The sequence below is a fragment of the Carlito syrichta genome, unplaced genomic scaffold, assembly GCF_000164805.1.
Source record: "Carlito syrichta isolate Samal-C Ts95f unplaced genomic scaffold, Tarsius_syrichta-2.0.1 Scaffold302718, whole genome shotgun sequence".
Classification (NCBI taxonomy): Eukaryota; Metazoa; Chordata; class Mammalia; order Primates; family Tarsiidae; genus Carlito; species Carlito syrichta.
The window spans coordinates 231,253-251,880 of record NW_007246814.1 but is presented as its reverse complement, the minus strand read 5'-3'; the positions used below and the strand labels follow the sequence as shown (position 1 = coordinate 251,880).

Below are 20,628 nucleotides of genomic sequence, written 5' to 3'. Positions count from 1 at the left end.
GTGCAAAGAGCCCGTCGTCTACCCCTGGATGCGCAAAGTTCACGTGAGCACGGGTGAGTGCGTGGGCACCCCTTCCCCCTCCCACCCTGGCGCTTTCCACCGAAGGGACCTCGGAGGCATGGGGGGTGAGCTGGGGAAGCCAATTGTCCCCGCTATAAACTCGCCATTGCCAGAGATTTACGGTCGCCTGTTTTCAGAGCCACATAATTACATCCCCCATAAATTTTTATGGCCTGGTGGGCCCTGCGCCTTTGAAGTCGGTTCCCCATCCTCTTCACCATTCTCACCAGCGACTTTTTCGCCAGGGAGATGCAGTCTCAGTGAAGTTGGAAGTTGGGGAGGGCTGTGGGAGGTGGGGGAGGAGGAGGAGGAGGAGGTAATCCGTATTTAAGCAGGGAGTTGAGTCGACTCCCAGTATTTATTTTTTCCTTTCTTCCAGTCTGACTCCTTGGCTGAAGAAGTGGGCAAAAGTTTTTTACTGGGGGCAGGCGCTGCTTGGAGTCTGAGTGGTGAGGGTGGGAACGAAACACAGGAAAGGTTTAGGGAAGCCCCCCTCCTTCTACCCCTCAGTCTCCCGTTGGGGGGGCCAGGTCAAGGGGAAAAGAGCAATTAAAATCTCGGGGAGACTCCTCACTCTCCTCCCCAGTTACCCAAACAAGGACAACAGCACAGTCCTCCAAAACTTGAAGGGCTCTTTCTCTTCCTTGGGTCTCGCTTTCTTTCCTTTTCGGCTTTTTCCCCTCTGAAGGAAGAAGAGGTGGCGGGAGAAGGAGGGAGGCGGACGCTGAGTTAGCTGGAAGAAAGGGCTCTCCCTCCTCCCTTTGGGGGCAATAAAACTTTCTCTTTCTCCCTCTCTCTGTGTGTGTCCAGTAAACCCCAATTACGCCGGCGGGGAGCCCAAGCGCTCTCGGACCGCCTACACTCGCCAGCAGGTCTTGGAGCTGGAGAAGGAATTTCACTACAACCGCTACCTGACGCGGCGCCGGAGGGTGGAGATCGCCCACGCGCTCTGCCTCTCCGAGCGCCAGATCAAGATCTGGTTCCAGAACCGGCGCATGAAGTGGAAAAAAGACCACAAGTTGCCCAACACCAAGATCCGTTCGGGTGGCACCGCAGGCGCAGCCGGAGGGCCCCCTGGCCGGCCCAACGGAGGCCCCCCCGCGCTCTAGGTCCCCCCAACGCGGGAGCCACGAACCTCGGGGTGGGGGTGGGCAACGAGCGCGGAGGGAAGTGGGGAGGGGAGGGTGCCCAAGACCTGGGCCTGGAAAACCTATCTGCCCTCCCCCCCTTTATATACAATAAAGGCAGAAGAGGGGGAGGGGAAGCTTTATTTATAAAAATGACAATAGGGAGCCAGGGAGGCCCCCCAGAAGCAAGGTTCAAGTCTCTTGCTTTCTTCCTTAAAAAATGAAAGGGAAAGAAAAAAAAAAAAGGAAGAAGAAGGAAGAAAAAAAAGACAGAAAGAGAAATAGGAGGAGGCTGCAGCTCCTCGTTTTCAGCTTTGGCGAAGATGGATCCACGTTTCATCTTTAATCACGCCAGGCCCAGGCCCATCTGTCTTGTTTACTCTGCCGAGGAGAGGACGGGCCTCGGTGGCGACCATTACCTAGACACCCGGCTAACAAATGAGGCCCGGCTCCGCCGCCACCGCCTCTGCTGCTGCTGCTGCTGGAAGACAGCCTGGATTTTCTTTCTTTGTCCCCCACTCCTGACACCCAGCGAAAGCACCCTCTGACTGCCAGATAGCGCAGTGTTTTGGCCACGGTAACAAACACACACACACAACCTCCCTCGTCCTCAGTGCCCTTTCATGGGGGGACAATGACTGCTCACCCCCTTCCATCTCGGGGCTGAGGGGTGGGGAACAGAAGGAAGGGGACAAGTGGGGGAGAGGGCGGCCTTGACAACTTAGGAGCAAACAGGGAAATTGAGTCCCAGGAAAAAAGAGAGACCCAGAGACCTGGGAGGGCTTTCTTCTGGAAGGCCAAGTCATGCCGGGCAGGGTGAGGGGCCAGTTGAGTTCTGGGAGCTGGGCAGGAACTCTCGCCAATCCAGAGTTGTGTACAGGGGAGGTCTCTCTCCCAGGCTGGAAATGAATGTGAATCTAGGAAATAAAATGTGCCCCTCCCAGTCTGGGAGGAGAATGTTGCAGAGCCCTCTCCGGTAGTTTATGATTGTTGCATCATTTATTATTATTATTATTATTATTAATATTATTATTATTGCTATTATTTTATGTCATGTGTGTCCTCTCTCTTTTTCTCTTTCTGACATTCCAAACCAGGCCCCTTCCTACCTCTGGGGCTGCCTGAGTCTAGACCATTTCGTTGGCGTGAAAATTTGTGTCCTGTACAGAGTGACAATAGAAATAAATGTTTGGTTTCTTGTGACCAGCACAGCGTGTTTTTGTTGAAACCTTGATGTAAAGATATGGACAGATGCCACCCAGAGTATATTTTAAGCACCCTGGTGGATTCAGCCTCACATTGTATGTGGTTGGAGATTTTTTTCAAAGGATCTGATGGGAATTTCTATGTCAGAGGACTCCAAATTGTGGTAGCTGGTTTGTTTTCCTTTTGGGGTGGGTGTGTTTTGTTTGGGGCTTTTAATTTTTTCCCTCCAGTCCAAAAATGGATTGAGAGAACTGGGAGGGCCGATTCCAGTCCCTAATGGAAGAAAATGTTTCATTGTAGGACACAAGAGGCTTAAGTACGGCAAAGCCTTTCATATTGTGATTTATTTGTCATAAGCAAATAAAATGCGGTTAAGCTGTCTCCTTCTAGACAGACGGCTCTTTGGTTATTAAAGTTCCGAGAGAGGATTCAGGAGGCCGGCCTCTTTCCTCCCAGCATAAGAAGGTATCGCTTTCCTCTGAGGTGTTTAAGGCTTTAATGAGTCTAATTTTTTGCACAGATGTTTCTGGGTGTTTGCAGGTTTTCAGAGTATTTTTATATTACAAAGGAGCTAGCCGGTGCCATAGCTCAAACTCTGACAAGCAAATAGATAATCAAGAAGACAAATGGCCTCTTTTGTGAAGCCCTGCTCCTGTATTAATTTTCATTTTCTTTCTCATAGAAAGTATCGAAAGTATGACTGGGGACCAAATAGCTTTCTGTCTCTGAGGTCCCAGTCACCCCTAGAATGGAGTGGGGGAAGGGGAATGGGATTCGGGTGACCCTCAGAAGCGCTGGCAGGCTCTGGCCGCTTTTGTGCAGCACCGTCGAGAAGTTCTAAGTTCTGGGAGCTCCAGCCTCTGGGTCTGTGGTCCGGTGGTCCAGGGTACAGCCACCCCGCCTCCAAAAGGCTTGGGGCTCAGGAAAGCATATGCAGTTAAAAGTCATTTTTTTGGTCCCATCTCCTTTCAGAAAATAAAAACAGCCAATCCCACTCGCACGTTTTATTGTTATTTATTTTGCATTCCTCCGGTTTGCAGTGCAGGTCGTTGGAGGCTGGGTAGGGCCAGGAAACCTACAGGGCTGGTGTCCCCAGCAAAAGAAAGAGTGGTTGAACTGCCTGTTTAAACGCTGCCGAGAGACCCATAAAAAATCGCCCTGGACCTGGAGGATGAGAAGGGCGAGCTTTTTCTCGGTCGGATCACGGTGTGATGTTTTAGCAGCAAGGGGATGTGGTGGCCCTTAGTCGAGAGGAGAAATAGTTCTTAAAAAGCATATGCCCCCCCCAGGAATGTCTCTAAAGAACAAAATCAAAGCTGCTCGTTGGAAGGTATGAATAGAATTAAAAAAAAAAAAAAAGACTTCTATGGAGCTTAAAGTTCACAGCCATTCTGTGTAGACAAGAGCTAAGAAAAATGTGAGAATTATACAGAAAACCATTAATCACTTCTTTTCTTTAAATACGTATCCTCTCTCCTTTGTTATTATTCAACAGCAAATCTCCGCAGACCGGCTGTTGGGGGAAAAAAGTGTTAGCCGTCTCTCCCGGATCTGCGAGGGGGAAAAAATTTGGAACCATAAAGTTGAAAACTTTTTTCTCTCAGTTTGGAAGAAGCCTTTCCGGCATGAATGGGATCGGCGGAGCTCGGGCAAGAGGAGGCGAGAGGCGCAAAGGTAACAAAGCCCTGGCCTGGGCTGGTTTTTTTTTTTTTTTTTGATCGTTTTATGAGCTCTTTTCACAAGCGAAAGAAGAAACACTCTCTCGCCTCCTCCTTTTTCTTTTTCAACTATCTTGGCTGGGTTTTTATGGTAGACGCTTCGGCAGGTTTGCTGCCTTTTATGATGACTGATGCTTGGGTCAGAGAGGGAGAGAGGGGCCTCGACACCTGGAGAGTGTTTGAACTGATTGGGACCGAAGTGTAAGGGCCCCTGAAAAACCCCAGAGAAGGTTGGTTGTGAAGCAGCTCAGCACTTCTCTGGTTTTGGGAAATGCCGGCGGGCACTACGAGCCCCAGCGTGTGTGCATGCATGTGTCTCCCGAGGTGCACATGTGGTCGTTGTGTTCCTGTGACTCTGCTTGTCTACACCAGGAGCTGGTGTCCCCCTCTGCCTGTTTACCGGGGAGATGTTGTCACTGCCGCCTCCTGGAAAAAATCGAATCCAGTTCTTAGAAGGAATGCCCCAGCCTTGGAGCGGGTATAAGTAGATGTGTTCGTTCTTCCTGGTGTCTAGCTTGGGATTGTAGTTAAATATGTGCTACTCTCTGGAGCAGGAAACTGCTCAGTTCACAGGCGAGGTGCGTTGATGCAGAAATATTCCTCCTCTGCTCCCACTCTGACCTTCTTCCTGGAGGCTCAGTGTTCGGTTTGGTTTCCTTTTGCTGTATCGCTTTGTGGGCTCTATTCTCTCCTCTGAAGCCCTGCTTCTCAGGTTGAGGGAGTAGGCTCCGCATCAGACCTGAATGTGCCGGCTTTTTTTCCCTGAGGCCTCACTTCGAATTTGGAGGCGGGAGGCTGGCAGGAGAGAGAGTTCATGGAGAGGCCACGTTTTCTAGGCGATTAGCTCAGTATTAGAACCACAAAATGACCTCGGAAGCCCCTTGACCTCTCTGAGACTGGACATTGTGTTGGCTCTTGCCTCCTGCCCAGGAGGGAAAGTCACACCTCTGCAGGGAGGGGTCCTTGAGTTGTCATAGGTCCCATCTTCTCCTGTCTCCTCTAGGCCTCAAGCCCTTGTTTGCTATCTTGAAATTCTAGATTATTTTTCTATTATTGTCTGTTAAGGAGAAAAGGAATAAAAATTTTAGCTTGAGGGGTCAGTCCGGGGAGGGAAGTAGGATGCTTATCTGTCTCTCAGCACACAGCCCCTTCCGCAGGCCATACTCGAACCACCCTCTCCCCCACCCCCATGATCATCCCTCCTTTTCTCTTTTGCTTGGAGAGAGCCGAGGAAAGAAAGACAAAGGGAGAAGATATGAGAGGCTGGAGGGGCTCCATCCACGGGGCCTCAGAGGGTCAGAAGAATAAGCCCCTGGGTTGTAAGGAGAGAAAGGGCTCCCACCACGAACATTCCTTTGGAGGCTGCCATCTCTCTGAGGGCTGACATCCAAATCCACGGCCTCTCAACCCATTTTCTGAAGTCCCTTTGTTCAGGAAGCTATTTCTATAATTACCTCTACCCCCCTTCCCAGTGTCCAGTCTCCCCCCATCCCAGAGCCCTTGGAGGACCTCAGCTACCAGGAGAGCAGTAGGAATGGGAGGAGAATCCATGCAGACCACTTAACAGGGTCAGCTCTGCTATGTTAGCCAAAGTTTCCAGAAACTTTTCATTTTAAGAGATAGCAGGGAGGTGAATTTGCCAAGAGATGAGCTCGGAACACAGAGCCTTTCCAAAACTGTATTCTATTTGCTATATTTAAAAAATCCACGCCAGCATCTTAGGGGGAGATAGAAACAAAGACAGACTGACAGACTCCTGCCCAGAAGAGGTTAAGACTGTGTGTGGGTTGTTGGTTTCCTGTAATTTGGGGACTCCATCTCAGGCTAGAAATAGCTGGAGTGGTTGGTATTCTCTCCTTTGTCCCTGGGTGGCATACGTAGAGAGTCTGGAGGCTTCAGGAAGGAATGAGGGTGAGCAGAAAGGCGAGCTGGGCAGCTCCTGAACTGAAAATATTTGGGGCTGGGGGGATTTTGTACACTCCTGACCCATAAGGGCAGATAACCCTTATGTATGCTATCTTGATAACCAATTATGGGCCCTCTATAGGCCCAAGTGAGGAAGACCTAAGCACCTGGGATTTTACAAACTGCTGCCAGCAATGTGAGGATGAGGGCCCCACCAAAGGGAAAGAGGATGGGGTTCACCTAAGGATTTCAGCCTTCCGGGGGTACCAGACAATTGTAGCACATCCTTTCCCTCACTCCCAGACAGCTATAGTACCACCCCAGTCCTCCCAATTTTTTGACCTCTCTCCCTTTCCCTCCACCCTCAGTTCCCTCAGCCCTCTCCACTCTCCGTCTTACTTCCACCCCCTGGCCTGGGCAGAGGGGGCCTTCCAGTCCGGCCAGAGCCCTCCGCGGCGACAGCGTGGGGGTGGGTCTCCCTGGGAAGCGGCGGCTGGGGAGGAGGTCTGCTTGGAAAACGGAGTTGGGAAGTTTCCCAGCGTGAGTTGAGCGCTGACGGATTTGTGATCGGCCATAAAACCGGCGCGTTCAGATTCGTAAATCAATCTCGCCTTTCTCACAGTCTAAACGTTCGCTTTATCGGCCGCAAGAAAGCGCTCGGCTCGAGCTCCGGCGCTTGTTTATTTGAACGTGGACATTCCCAGGATCCGAAAAGAGTGGGCATTTTAACAGAACCTGCCCGGCGTGCCTGCGTGTCATTCTGCTGTTCTCTCCCCCCCCCTTAAAAATAGTTTCTTGGTTTGAGATTGCTGCCTTCCCATGTCCCACATATTATCTTGTCTCTACCCCCTTTCTCTTCCTTTCCCCCTTCTTTCTCTGTCCTATTTTTGTTTTAGACTTTAGCGGAGTGTTTTTCTTTGAAGGACCGTTTTTCAAAATGGATTTGTGGCCAGAACCTTGCAGGGAGTTGCCCTCGCTGGAGCCGGGAGGGGGGGGGCACATCGGATCGGGCTGAATTCAATACCAGTCTGTGTTTTGTATCTGGACATTCAAAGCCGACCACCTCCCCCCCCCCCACAGAGCCAGGGCCCCGCCGGCGCCCCCACCCCGTGCGGCGGGAGCGGGATTCCAGCGCCTTCCTGCCCGAGCAGCCGCCACAGCTGGAACCTCCGCGGCCGACACCGGGGTGGCTGTTTCTTTGGGATTTGTTCAGACGGCTAGGTCCTTAACCTTCTCCCCACTGGGTTCTTTTAGTTTAGACCCCTCCAGACAAACCAGTGGGAGGGCCCCTGGGTCCCCGGCTCCTCGGCCCCCGAAGCGCGTTTGTTCTTCCTGGATTCCCCGCCTGCCCCGGCGGCTGTGGTCCCGGCTACCCCAGGGCTGCCGAAGACAGATAAGGCTGGGAATGTGCAGCGAGGGACTTCTTTAGGAATGTCACTTCTGCTTTCCTTTGCACCTCCGCCCCCACCCTCACCCCGTGCCCCGGCCAAGAACTCTGATTTTGGCTGTATGTCACTGGTCAAGTTTGGGGGATTTTTGTTTTTGTTTTGTTTATATTTGAGGTGAAGGACTCTGGGTATGTCTCTCTCTTTAGGCCTAGATAGGATAGATTTCTCCTATTCCTGGTGCTTAACCCTTTAACACGCACCCCCCCCCCATCTTTTTCCCATTGATCAGTCCCGGTTGTCTGCTGATTGGAAGCTAGGGGTACTAACACCTGGGAAATAGAAATCTTGGGGCTGCCAGGCCGACTTCAAAGCCTTTCTTCCCTTTTCCCCCTCTCCTGTTCAAATCTCCAGCTGTCTTCACTGGTGTGTTGGGAGGTGGGGGTGGTGGTGGTGGCTGAGACAGGGTGTGACATAGGTAGAGGCTGAGTGTCCACTTCTTTTGTGTAGAAACCTTAGCCCCAGTCTTTGTCTCTAGAGCCTATTTTCAAACCATCAGTAGAATTTAGTTCGCTATGGTAGTAACAACACAACGGGGGGGGGGAGTACCCCTTGTGGTTATTCTAACTCTGGGAGCTCCAGAGTCATCTCTTCACCCTGTCCCTTTTTTGCCTCTTTAAAAGGTAAAAGAAAAGACCAAAAAGAGAATTGAAGCCAGAAGTCCCATTCTTTATACATACATAACGTGGACTTGGGAAGTGTTTCTTTTCAAGCTGGTCCTTGTAGAAATTTTGTCAATTAGTTAGGAAGAGGGGGAGCAGGTCCCACTGGTATAAATACCCCAGGAGCGGGGGAGAAAATGGAGTTGGGGAGGGAACCTTGATCCTAAAGGATGTGGAGAGGAGAACTAGAAGCTGAGAAATCCAGGGGCTTGGAGAAGGGCTCTGCGCCCACCCCACCCCCACCCCCCAGACGCCCCTGCAGACTATTTCTGCACCTCCACAAACTAAGCAGAAGCCGGAGGAGAAGGGAGAGAGGAGAGGTGGGCTGTGGGTAAGTGTGTGTCTAGGGGGGTTAGGGAGCTGTAGTTGTGGTAGGTATAGATGTGAATGTGGGAGAGAGATGGGAGACTTCGCTACTATTCCAGTGGTGGGTTGGGGGGAACTTATTTCGCAGGAAAATTTCTCCTCCTGAAGGGGAAGGTCATAGTGGTCCTTTGAGCCTGAAATCGAAAGACCCCCTTCCCCCTCCTGGTCACGTGATTCATTAAATAATTAATGCCGAGGTTGCAGAATAGATATGTATTCGTCAGGAAAATCGCAGGCTTGGTCTCCCTGTTTCTGACGTGCAATTCAACTGTCCTTTGAAAAACAAGCCTGTACCCCGAGAAAAAAAGAGAAAGGGGGAGAGAGAGAGAGGGAGAGACAGAAAAAGAAAGGGAGGCAGCAATAAAACAGCCCCGCAGCTGGAGCCACACCGCGGGCTGGGGTATTGTAAGTAGAAGGGATTTCTCACTACCTACCGCGTCTTATACGTCCATGTAAATTTATTGTTTGTTATTAATGTTATTGTCGTAAAATGTGACAAATAGCCATCTTCATTTCCTGCCATTTCTCTTCACACGGTGCTCTGTGTGTTTATACCCATTGAGGCATTGCATAGAGATTTTAGGAATATTCCTCTTCTCTCTCTCTCTCTCTCTCTCTCTCTCTCTCTCTCTCTCGCCCCTCTCTCTCCCTGTCTCCCTTTCTCTCTCTCTCTCTCTCTCTCTCTCCTCCAACCTTTTTCTTGATTTATAGCAATATGGGTGTCAGCTTTTCGGCCGGCATGCCAGCCATTGTGTGTGTGTGTGTGTGTGTGTGTGTGTGTGTGTGTGTGTGCGCGCGCGTGTGCGTGTGCGTCTGCGTCTGTTTGTGAGCGAGTTGTGTTGTTTATGGCCATGTCTTCGATAAATCATTTCTCATGGAAAATGATGTGGAAGCTGGGCTGTTTCTACGGCCGGGGAGAGAGTCGCTCTCGGAGGCACTTCCTCCCTCTCTGCTATGCTCCCAGGAGTTGGTTATTTCAGACGATTTACAGTAATATATCAGCAGTTAATATGAAAGCTCTATAGCTGGAAGTCTTAAATTACGGCATCTGTGATTATCAATTAAGGCGAGATTTGTATAAATTTGGTAAACCAGAAATGCCTCATTGGCATATAAACCTAGTCAAAGACCACGACCTAATATAAAAATTATATTTGCGAGGCTGATAGAGCCAACATTCCTGCAGCAGCAGACAGAGGTTCATTTTTCAGCAGTTCCCCTCCAAGAGTTTGGCTTCTCCAACTCCAGCCCTGGGTGAACAATTCCGGAGGCAGAAGGAGCCTGGGAGCAAGAGAGGTAGAGGAGGAGGAAGAAATTGCTGGAGTTGAAGGCCAAGCTTTTTGTAATCAGAGACCAAACCAAAGTTTTCCGCAGTTGGAAAGGGACGGGAGGGATGGCGTTATAGTATTAAAGCTTAATTTATAGGACTGATGGGTTATGGAGGGCAGGGAAGGAGTTGCCAAAATTGGGGGAGGCAGTGGAGGCAGGCAAAGGGTGAAGGGCAGAGAGAGATGCTGTAAACCCTGGCTCCCCACCCTCCTGGCAAACAAAACAAGGAAATGAATTCACACCCCAGGAGCCTTCCTTCGACCTCCTGAAACAAAGAAAAGTTTCCTCAGCAGTGCTGAACTGTGTGTTTGGGGCGAAAGGGGGGAGAAGTTCCCTTAAGTGTTTCTAGAAAATAAATGTTCTAGGAATCAAGCAGTCCCAGAAAGTTAAAGAGTGTTTGAGGTCATGGGGTGTGTTCATACCCAAGCCCCCAGCCAAAAAGGGAGCAATGGGGCACAGACTATGGAGGGGAAGAGCTAGTAGATTTCCCCTATGGTTTCATGTGGAGGTTACAGTTCCTCCACATCAGGGAAGAGCAAAGCCAGAGGTGGCTTCTGGGGCCGTCCTGTACTGTGCCTCAAAGTTGTGATGGATGCATGAGGAGCAGAGGGCCAGAGCCTTCACCAAGTCCAGTCCAGACTACTGGCTGCTTATTCCCTGACTGGAGTCAGGCCAACTAACTTTATAGCCACTATTATCTGTGATATTTAACTCTGCCTGCTAGTGTAAACCTTTGAGCAGGAAAATTATAGAGCCTCACCGCGCCCAGGCGTTAATTATTCATGGCATCAGCTTCGTGGAGTGGCAGTTTAGGCCACAGTCCTTGCAGCATCCAGGAGCTTCCACTCTCTGCTTCAAGTGGACACTAAGTCCCATCCTTGTTTACAAGCGGTTTGCGGTGGGTGGTAGTGGAGCCTCCCCATTCGGGGAGTCTGGATAGAAAAGGGTTTGGGGAGAAAGAGAAGAAGGCGACCAAGACCTTAGGCTGGGATGGGTAGGGGCATTGCCTGGCCTGGATGAAAAAACCTGGGGAGAATTTGGATTCAGGGCAGGAGATTGTGGGGGAGCAGGAAAGGCTGGAGGAGGCAGCAAAGAGACCTAGGGGATAGGGGTTCCAAACCCTTCAGTCCCATTCCCCACGCCCTCAAGTGCTAGGGAATCCCACACTCACTGTGAAAGGCAAGCATTTCTACTTCTCCCTCACCTGGGAAGGTAGTGGGGGGTAATCAATGTGAAGAAAGTGAATTCACCCCCAAACTGATGCCCCAGAATGTAGGCCAAAATCTTGGAGTCCCTGAGAGAGGGAGGAGGGATCACCTCCTTGGAAAGGAGGAGGGCCATGGAGGGAAAGGAAGAGGGTAGAATCGTTTTTTTTATTAGCTTCTGAATTCAGCCTGTTTTGGAGGATGGAGAACAAAAAGGGGGCTTGCTTTTTGAGCCAGGCCATAAGTAGCAGGGAGAACCGGGAGCCAGTCCCTCAGGCCCCCTACCCCTGTGTCTGCATCTCCCCCTCTCCCTCCCCCTCCTTTTTTCCCTCTCCCATCACTTGCCTGGGATGTGGACGGCTGCTTCCTCCCCCCACCTCTCAGCTTTTTTGCCTCTTTATTCTCTCAACCCCCTTCAGGTCTTTGTCTCCTCTGGCCCTGGGGAGGGGAGGTGACACTGATATCCCCCTCCCTTTCCCCAACACACATAGACCCTTCCCCAGGAGACAAAGCAGGGGCACCATCCCTTGCCACCATTATCTCACTATATCCCCCTAAGTGAGGTCTGAAGCCCTCCTCCAGGCATCTAGGCCCACCCCCCAAATCAGCAAGTTTGAAAAGACTTTGTTGTTGTTGTTTATAAATGCATTTGGTTCATTTAGTCATGAAACACCCTGTCTCTTGCCAGTTCCACACCCCCCATCCCTCTGATTTGCTTTTGTGTTGTTCAGGGGATGGGCTAGAATACATTTGGTGGACAGGGCTCTAGGAAGGCTGCTGACTCCGTCTCGTCCTCTGACTCGCTGCTGGTATCCTCTTTCTCTGTATAATTGTAGTGTTTATCTCTGTGTCTTCAAGAAGCCAGGCTTAAAGAGGAACTGGATAGGATGACGAAGAGTGAGAGGATGAAGGACAAGGAGAGGGACCCAGGGAGAGACAAGCAGCAGGATCCCTTTCTGGGGTGGGAAGTCAAGGTTGAGCCCAAGGAGAGGTGACAGGGAGAGTGGACACAAAGGCCAGCCAGAGGGGAAGGGAAGTTGTCCTGGAAAGAGGAGCCCCACAACTCAGGTGGACATATACCACTCAGAGTTCAGTGAGATGTGGAGTAGAAAGGAAACCACTCACCTTGCTCCCTTCTCTCTCTCACGACAGAGGATGGGCTCCCCCACAGAGGAGAGAGAAGGAGAGAACCAGCCTGAGTAAGCTCCTAAGTCCTTTTCGAGGCTCAATTCATATTCATCTAAGACAGGGAGAGAGGCAGAGTGTGAGAAGACAAAGGGGCTGTGAGACAGGAGCAGACACAACAGAGATGGTTAGAAAAGGCAGAAATCTCAGAAAAGAGAAATAGAGGCAGAAACAAGAAAGAGCCCAAAGCCCTTGGGCAGTAGGCTCCCCACACCCCGTGCACTCTCTCTCTCTCTCTCTCTCTCTCTCCTTTTTCTTTACAGGAAGCTGCCCAAAGCCCAGGCCATCTCAGAAGCAACTGCCTCTAGAGTAGGCCCTTGGGGGTGCTACATCAGATGTGAGGCAGCTGGGGTAGGAATGAGGTGCCAGGGAATGGCTAAGGTGTCCTGGACAATTCAGTCTCCATTACCACCACCACAGTCAGTAACTTAATAACTGGAACCTCCCAAAACAGAATTCCATCAGGAGGGGGTGGAGTGGATTGGGGTCAGTCTCTCACACCTGGACCAGGGAGTTCTTCCTTGGCTTTTCTTCCCCCTTGTGGGTTGGGTCTCCTCTTTCTCTAGGGAGGGAAAAAGTTGTTGATCTTCCAGACGCCTAAAGAACTTTCACATCTCCTCTGTCAAATCCCCTAGCCCCAGCCTTAACAAGCCGGTGCTTTCCTTACTAATCTCCTTCCTCCTCCATCTTTCAGGAATGGAAAGGGAAAGGAGAAAAGGAAAGAAAGTTCCTTCAGGCTAAGCAGCTTTAGAAAACTCGAGGGAAAAGGGCCCTCCAATTCTTTCTGGCCCCTCCAATCCTTCCCATGCCCCTCCGCTCCCCCCCCCATTGCTCTGCTGCCTGCACTGCGCCCCCGTCCTCCCGCCTGTCCTGCCCTGCCCAGAGTTCCCTTCCCCTCCTTTCTCCGCCGGGCAGGACATATGGAACCCATTTCGCTGGTGACATTGAAGAGCCGCCGGTGTGCCCGCCTTCCGCCATGCCGCCCCCGGCGCTCCCCGCGCCTGGCCGTGCCCCTGTCAGTCGCGGCTCCTCTCGGCTCGGCAACTTGGCCCGCTCTCAACCCCGAGCCCAGCTCGGTGTCAGGCCGGCCTGGGCTCCCCGCCGTCCCGCGCGGGCCCTGGAGGAGGGGATCCCCGGCTTCTCAGGAAAGGGGCGCCGAGTGCAGGACCTGCGCGCGCCTCCGGCCGGCGGCCGCGGAGGCCGAACAAAGCCGGGGGCGGAGGCGGGGGCGGGGTGGGGTGGGTGGGGTGGGGGCGAGCGCATCCGGGCCTCTCCCCCCCGGCTCCGCGGGACGCTCCGGGCCGCTGGGGGCTGGATGACCAGGATGCGGCCGTTCGCGGCGGCGGAGCCCCAGCCCGGGCCGAGGGTCCGGGGCCTGGCAATCGGCTCCCCCGCGCGCCCTGCGCCTGGCCGCCCACCGCTGCCCGTGCCCTAGCGGGAGACTGCACAGGTAAGTGTGGGGCGCTGAGCCAGGGCGCTCTGAGCCTGGCCGGGGAGGAGACGGGATGGCTGAGCTCTCCCCATCCTCAGGCCTCTCTCCTGGCACCGGCTGGGATCCGGAATGGAAGACAAAGATGAGGGCAACTTAGAGAGGCGGGGTGGGGGCTGAGAGGGGATACAGGGACCTGGGGTGTAGGGCGAGTGTGGAGGAATGTAGAGCGGTTTGTGTGGACAGGATCTGGTTAGGCTCTGCGAGAGCTCTCCCACTCACGAGTGGTGTCGGGTGCCCTGGGATTCCAGGGGAGCTGGAAGCTGTGGGTGTTGAGGAACATGTGAGGGGCATCTGCTGGGGGAAGTGGAGGGGGGACGGCTGGGCCCTGCTCTCACAGTCCAGCTGCCACCATGATCCAACCCTTTAGCACCTAGCGGGTTATTTGAAGCTGAAACTACAAGGGATTGCCCGGAGACTGGGTGTTAAGCCGAGAAGGTAGGAGAAGGGTGATTTATGGCTTCAGAGAAGCTGTGTTTACTCCCCGCCTGTTCTGGAAAGCAAAAACCAAACCCAGCAGAGCCGGAGAAGCCCCTCTCCTTGGGGTGGGAGGAGATGCCAGGCGGATGCGCAGGGATTTATTTTCCCAGCTGTGGGGGGATAGTGGGAACTGTCTCTTTGCAGGCGCACAGTGTGGTGGGTCTGGGTAAGGTATAAGGAGAGTGTGCGAGCACGCACATGAATAAGTGTATTTGTGTATTGTGTGGGTGCATCTGCACGTTGGGAGATGTGCGTTCCAGTTGAGGCTTGTCACATGGGTTTGCAGGATCGCTTTGTGAGCTGGGACATTGGGCTGGCACGCCGGGAGGGATACTCCTGTTCTCTGGTTCTGGTACTCTGGGACACACTTTGCTGTCCCTTGCCCTGCCCGTGGGGTAGTGCTCCTTCCTGCCTGCACTTCCCCCCCCCACAGCCATATGCAGCAGAGCTCACTTGGGCTAGCCCCTGCCCCTATTCCTCACCCTTTCCTCCTGTGCCCTCTGCCCACCCAGCCTGATCTTCACATGGAACCTTTAACTTTGCAATGGAAGTCTGAGAAATTAGCGAGCATGGTTGGGTGGGGAGGGGAGAGGAAAAGGAGGAAGATCAGGAGATTCGTGGTCTGAAACTGGGCCTTCTTAATCTTGGGTCCCACTATTACTGCTCAAATTCCCCCAATTCTCTGCCTGAGGTGGGAGGGGGCAAGTGAGCACAAAGGCGAACAGAGCCAGGGGGCCATGCAGGATGATGGAGGTGGGGAGAAAAACATTTTGACCCCCAGGTAGTTATTTCCACGGGCCAGTTAGTGGCTTTTGCATTTCTGTCCAGACACCCAGCTTTGCCTGGAAATTGTTTTGCATTAAATTTTCTCAGCCGCAGAATTATCTTTCCTCGCCTCCAGCTAAACTTGCATTTTTCCACCAGACACTTGGGCCCCGCACCAATGAAATCTGAGAGGAAGCGGCTGGGCCCTAAGTGGCCGTAATTTAATTGATTTTATCATAAATCATCAACTTGATGAAGAACCCGAGGTTTCAGTGAAGTAAATTGATATTAATGGGAGTTTCTTGAAATGCAAACTCGCTGCATTGTTGGGGCATCTTGAGCCAGGGAGGTGGATTGCATGTTTCCCTGAGCAGAGAGCTGGGACCTGGAGTCCGGTACAGCTTTGGGGATAGGGAGAACAAGCTTTGAGGGGCAGCTGCCAGCAGACGGACTTCTGTGGGGGAGCCCAGCAGAGAATGGAACTTTGTTGGAAGGGAGCAGAGTCTGGCTCTGTGGACCCTGCTGGCCATCTGGGGAATGCCGGTCTCTAACTGTGGGGGAGGCAACTGGGGAGGCTGGTAGGTGTGTGGACAGAGGTGGGGGTCGGGAGAGAAGGCTCGGCTGGTACAATGGATGCATTGATGCCTGGTTAAAAATTGCCAAGTTGAAGCCTTTCTCCTTTAATTATACAAATTAATTATTTACTGCTCGGGTTGCTCCATCCAAAAATAGCACTTTTGATTTGGTAATGAGGTTAGAAAACACCCCCCCCACACACACACACACAGAAGAGCAGTAAAACCCAGTGTATGAGCCTCTGTGGGGAGAGGAGGGCCCTGGGGTGGGGTTTGTGCTCAACGGTAGGGTGTAAGCATTTAAATCCCTAGAGGAATTAATCTGCATTCGGTCACAATGGTACCTGTTATTGTCTGAACTCAGTTTATTAGTGCTTATTGTCACTTACTTTTACATCAGCACTTAGAGGAGCAAACTTTCAGTCCGGAAAGGGAACTTAGGGATCATTTAGTTCAACCCCTCCCCTCCATACACATGCCCAGAGTTTACAGAAGGCAGCACTGAGACCCAAGGAGTACTCTTGGGTCTGTGTGCCTCTTGTCACACAGACAAGCTGGAATGCCTAAAATCTAAGCCTCCCAACTCCCAAGCCTATCTCAAGTATGACTCTAGACAAATCACCTCCTCGCCCTGAGCCTCAGTTTCCTTCTCTATAACAATGGTAGAGTTGGACTGGCCATTCTCTTAGTTCTCCCTAGTTCTGAAATTGGGTACCTCTCTGTGTGCCCATCGTCTGCAGGACAGCTCCTCTGTGTGTTCTGGAGTTCTGTGGGCATTGGGGTCTAGAAGTTACTGCACATTTATTTGCAATATTTGGAGAGTTTGTGCACTTCTAGAGCAGTGGATGGATACTCAGAGTGGCTCTAGGAAATCCACTGGAGTTTGGATTATCCCTCTTGCTGAAGGGATCCTTATTCTCAGCTGAGAAGAAGTCCAGCAGACAGCAATGGAACTAGAAAGCAGTGGAGAGGGGCTGGCTAGCTGGGATGGGTTGGGGTTGGCATTTGAAAAGGGGCTAAGGAAGGAGAAGCTGGCCCTCACTGGGCAAGGCCCTTTTCCTGCCAGGTGCTGGGCTAAGGCTGGAATTGTTCAGTGTGGCTTTTGAGGTGCCGCTTTCCCTAGCCCAGGGATTGAATTGTGGTTTCAAAGTTGAGATTCTGTGACAACAGGTGCCCCTCTCCCCAGCCTCACCCTAACTCCTGGGTCTGTGGGCCCTCTCTTCCCGGGAAGAGGCACACACAGGGTACCACAACACTATGTCAGCTCTCCTCTAGGGCAGCCAGGATGGAGACCTGCAAGGTGAAAGACGCCTCCTCTGTTGTTGCTCTTATTTTCCATCTCCTTTCCCAACTTGAAAGGAATGGAGGCTTCTCACAGTTACATGGTTGTAAGAAGGGGAATGTCATGTAGGATCAGAAATATGAGGCTGCTGGCAGGGGAGGAGAGATTTCCACACCGCCTTAGGAAGTGTGGTTTGGGATATGAATTCTGGGGGAAGAAGGCAGAGGGAAGTGGGAAGAGATGGAAAACAGCCTCATCTTTGGGGCTCTGGAAATCTCAGGCTCTGGTTAGATGCTCAACTTCCTAAAGTCTAGTCCCAAATCCTATTTTGAAAAAGAAAAAGAAACCAAAAAGGCTGGCAGGCCCAGACTCTGGCCCTGTCCCATTCTGACTCTGGAGTTTTGTATTTGGAGGCAATTCAGAAAGCCTTCAGTTGATTGGTTATTAATCCACTGAGTTATTGTCTGCTAAACAGAAGTCGCTGGGAGAGACACATCCAATCTGTCTGGAGAAACTTGCTCGGCCACTCACAGCCGACTGAACCCCTGTTCCTCTCTAGCCTGATCATCTCTCCCCCAGCACCCCTCCACTCCCACCCCCTACTCCCAGAATGTCCAAGAGTCCAAGCTTGTGCCCTCTGCCCACCTGTCTGGACACTCACTGGGGAGGAGAGCCCTGATTCAAAATGGGTTGTATCCACGCCAAGTCCTCTGCCCTCCCTCCTGGCAGCACCCTCCCTCCTCGCACCACCACCATCCCTCATCAGCATGTTCAGGCGGCCTCTGTAGTCACGCAGTAGACTCTGCAGACTCTTGCGCTGCCCTGTTTTTTCTGCCTCCCTCTAGTGGGCTAGGCCCAGCGAGGGCAGCGCCCCCACGCCTGGGGTGGAGGAAGAGTGCAGCGTGGATTTTTCTTCTTCCCCGTTAAGGTCTTTTTCTTCTTTCGATTCCTGCAACTGCTGAGCCCGGTCTACGTGGGCCTCTGCGGAGGTGCAGAGATCTTTTTCCCAGTGCCCCTTTGTTCCCTCCTGCTCTGGCATTATTAGAGAGCTGGGGGTGGGGGAACGGAATGCTGAGAGAGAGCCTTCTTCACGGGCATTTCCCACTTTACAAACCTCAACTTTGAAATTTTCATGAATACGTCAGAGGAGATGTCGATTTGGTGAGTGTGTGAACTTTACACCACTCTGCCGCCACTACAGAGTTGGGCTGGGAAGCTGGAACAGTGTGTGATCAGGAACCAGACAGGGCCAGAAAGAAACGCATCGCTAAACACCTCCCCCACACTCCCAGACCCCAGCTCCCCCCATCTAGCCGTGGCCTGTGGGAATTTTGTACTGGTTTAATGGGGAACAGGATCCTTGGCTGCCCGGAGGCTAGGATCGGAAATCGGTTTTAAAGGAGCCCGCCTGTTTGTGGGCTTATTAAGATAATTTTCGTTTGCTTGCTGATGGACCTTCTGTGGGGGAGAGAAACAGACATGATCCCACCAAGGTCCAGAAGGACAGGTGGCCAGTGATTGCTCAAGGGGCTTAAAGTGCTCCTTGTCCCCTAGTACTAGGTACCCAGTGGGGTAGAGGAGGAGAGTGCCAGAGCGAGGGGTCTGGCTGTTCCGAAACGGAATAGAAGAGGAACATTTTCTTCTAATCTTTACTTTTATTATTATTATTTGGCCTTTATTAGTTTATACTAATGTCTCTGGCTCTTAATCTTTCTCTCAATTTTCTGCTTTTTCAATTTCTCTCTCTCCCTTTTCTCTCTCACACACACACAGGCACACACAGAGGTGTGAGCAAACCCCCCCCCACACACAAAGTTGCCCAAGTTGCCCTCCCTGAATCCAGGAAGAAATTGTTCCCTCTTCTCTATCTTCAGTCTGCCCTAATCACAACTTCACTGAAGGGAATGGTAAACCCTTCTCCCCTCCTTCTCTTTTCCCAGACCCCAGAACCCTCCCTCATACCGCTCTGGTGTCTCTCATCCCAAGTGCCCGCTCAAGAGCCTAACTACCCTACCCGACCCTTGTCCCCTGAAGTTTGAAAAGCTCCTGGCCTGCAGCAACACCTTAAACCTCAAACGAAATAGGTTACCTGGGAGGGCCTGTTCTACCATCCACCTTCCAGCTCCCAGCCCCAATCAGGGGCAACCGACCCACTGGCCAGAAACCTCTGAAAAGGGAAGGAAAAAGGCAAGAAAGAAACCACGCTGGGATCCAATCGCCTCCCAGCATTCCCAATGGGCTCTGTACTCCGGAATTAAGAAGCCCCCAATCTGTCTCCTACCGCACTTGGGGGTGCACGTCCTCTGAATTTGTCTCCAGGTTCGTTTCTTGCTTCCCTGTCCTTTCACTCCCACCCCGCTATGCACCACTGCGTGTGTAGCCAGAGGACCACAAAGGGCTGGGGAGGCTCGGAGAGGGGAGAGGTCCACCGCTTTCTCTGGAACGCTCCTCCACCCCGCTCAGCTCCAGGCCCGCTCCTCCCGAAGTCCCATCTCCTCTCACTGGGTGCCCTCCGGGTGCTCTTAGTATTCCTCAAGGCAAAGCTGTGTGGTCCCTAAAGCGATCAGATCCTCCTCTCCCCTCAATTTCACCGTGACTGTCTCTCGCCAGTGTTAGTAACAGCTAGGAGAGCTGGAGGGTCTGAGGTACATTCTTGACTTTTCTTATCTTGGGAAGTGGGAGGAAAAAACCCAAAGATGTTGATTCCTTTTCACCTCTGGAAGCCTCCCTGGCCAGAGTCCCCACTAACGAGGCTCAAAGTTACATGGAGTCTAACCCTGTAGGTCTCTAACCAGGCTGGAGAGCTCTCAGGACAGACTCCTTGCAGCCACGTAGTCAGTTGAGTCCCACCTCTGGGCCTGGCCTGGACAATTTCTTTACTCGATACTATTAAAAAACACAAAAATGGCTCCCACCCTTCCTCCTCATCTTCCCTTGCACCTCCCCCAGCCACCAACTCTCCAGGCAGGAGGAGGGGTCCTCAGCATCTCACAGCCCGAGGCTCTGCTGGTGGCTCCTGCTGCTGGAGGGCAGTAAGGCCGCAGGTTCCCGTTTAACGAGGCCCCAGGAAACCAGCTGCTCCAACTCACCTGACCTGGCTTAGCCTTACCTAGAAGAAGTGGAGGCCAGAGGCCAGGGACCACTGCCTTTCTCTTCCCAAAGCAGACCCTGTGAGTGGGGAGTGAGAGGGTGTGAGGGAAGCTTTGCCAGACACAGCCATCCTCTCCGGGAGGGAAGACAATAGCTGGAAATCATCTCTCACCTTCTTTTTCCCCAGTCCCATCGCCTCTCCTAGTGCGTCCAGATGGGAGAAGGCAAAAGCCAAGTATTCTAACCTGGAAATCACAGGGCAGTGGCTGGCTGTGTCTACATGAAGTTAAGAGAACCAGTTTTCCAAACTGTCTTTGGAGAAAACAGACTGCCCTCTATTTTATCCCCCAAGCTCCGAGTCAGCAGTTAGCCCAAGTTACAAAAACTCCTGCTTTGGGAATTGCCCTGGTGCTCTTTTTGTCTTTTTCCTCCCCCGGGAATGACTCTTCCCCACCCCCGTCCCAAATCTGCAGACACCTACATTCTTGGCTCCTTCTTCCTCCTACAGGGCCTCCTCCTTGCCTTTTCCTGCCCTGCTCAAACACTCCCTAAGAAAACTTCAGCTTTTGTGGCCTTCCTCACTTGTGCCAAAAAGTCATAAATCTTGCAGAGCGGAGAGTAACAAACAGGTTTGTTCTGAGTAATAATAATAGCCATCCTCTGGTCTTTTCTGCCCGTGCATTTAAATGAAGCCATCCTCTCATCTTCTTAGAAGTACAAATGTCCTTATCACCTCTTT

General features: G+C 52.1%; 2 protein-coding genes across 5 annotated transcripts in view; both read left to right on the top strand.

Annotated features, from left to right (window-relative positions):
* Positions 1–2,396, top strand: part of HOXB4 (homeobox B4) — a 2,831-nt gene extending 435 nt beyond the window's left edge. Inside the window, exons 2-3 of the mRNA XM_008057093.2 lie at positions 2–53; positions 871–2,396. Of these exons, the coding sequence (XP_008055284.1) occupies positions 2–53; positions 871–1,169 (351 nt within the window). The 3' untranslated portion in view covers positions 1,170–2,396. The remainder of the gene's footprint in view (position 1; positions 54–870) is intronic.
* The window catches only part of HOXB3 (homeobox B3), a 40,724-nt gene that overhangs the window by 12,065 nt on the left and 8,031 nt on the right, over positions 1–20,628 (top strand). Inside the window, exons 2-3 of one of the 4 annotated variants that reach the window (XM_021711835.1) lie at positions 2,694–2,858; positions 3,889–4,067. The exons of 1 other annotated variant lie outside the window; for it this stretch is intronic. The gene's annotated coding sequence lies outside the window, so the exon portion shown is untranslated. Of the gene's footprint in view, positions 1–2,693; positions 2,859–3,410; positions 4,068–20,628 lie in introns of those variants that run through there. 2 more of the 4 variants (XM_008057083.1, XM_008057084.1) reach the window with 2 other exon arrangements.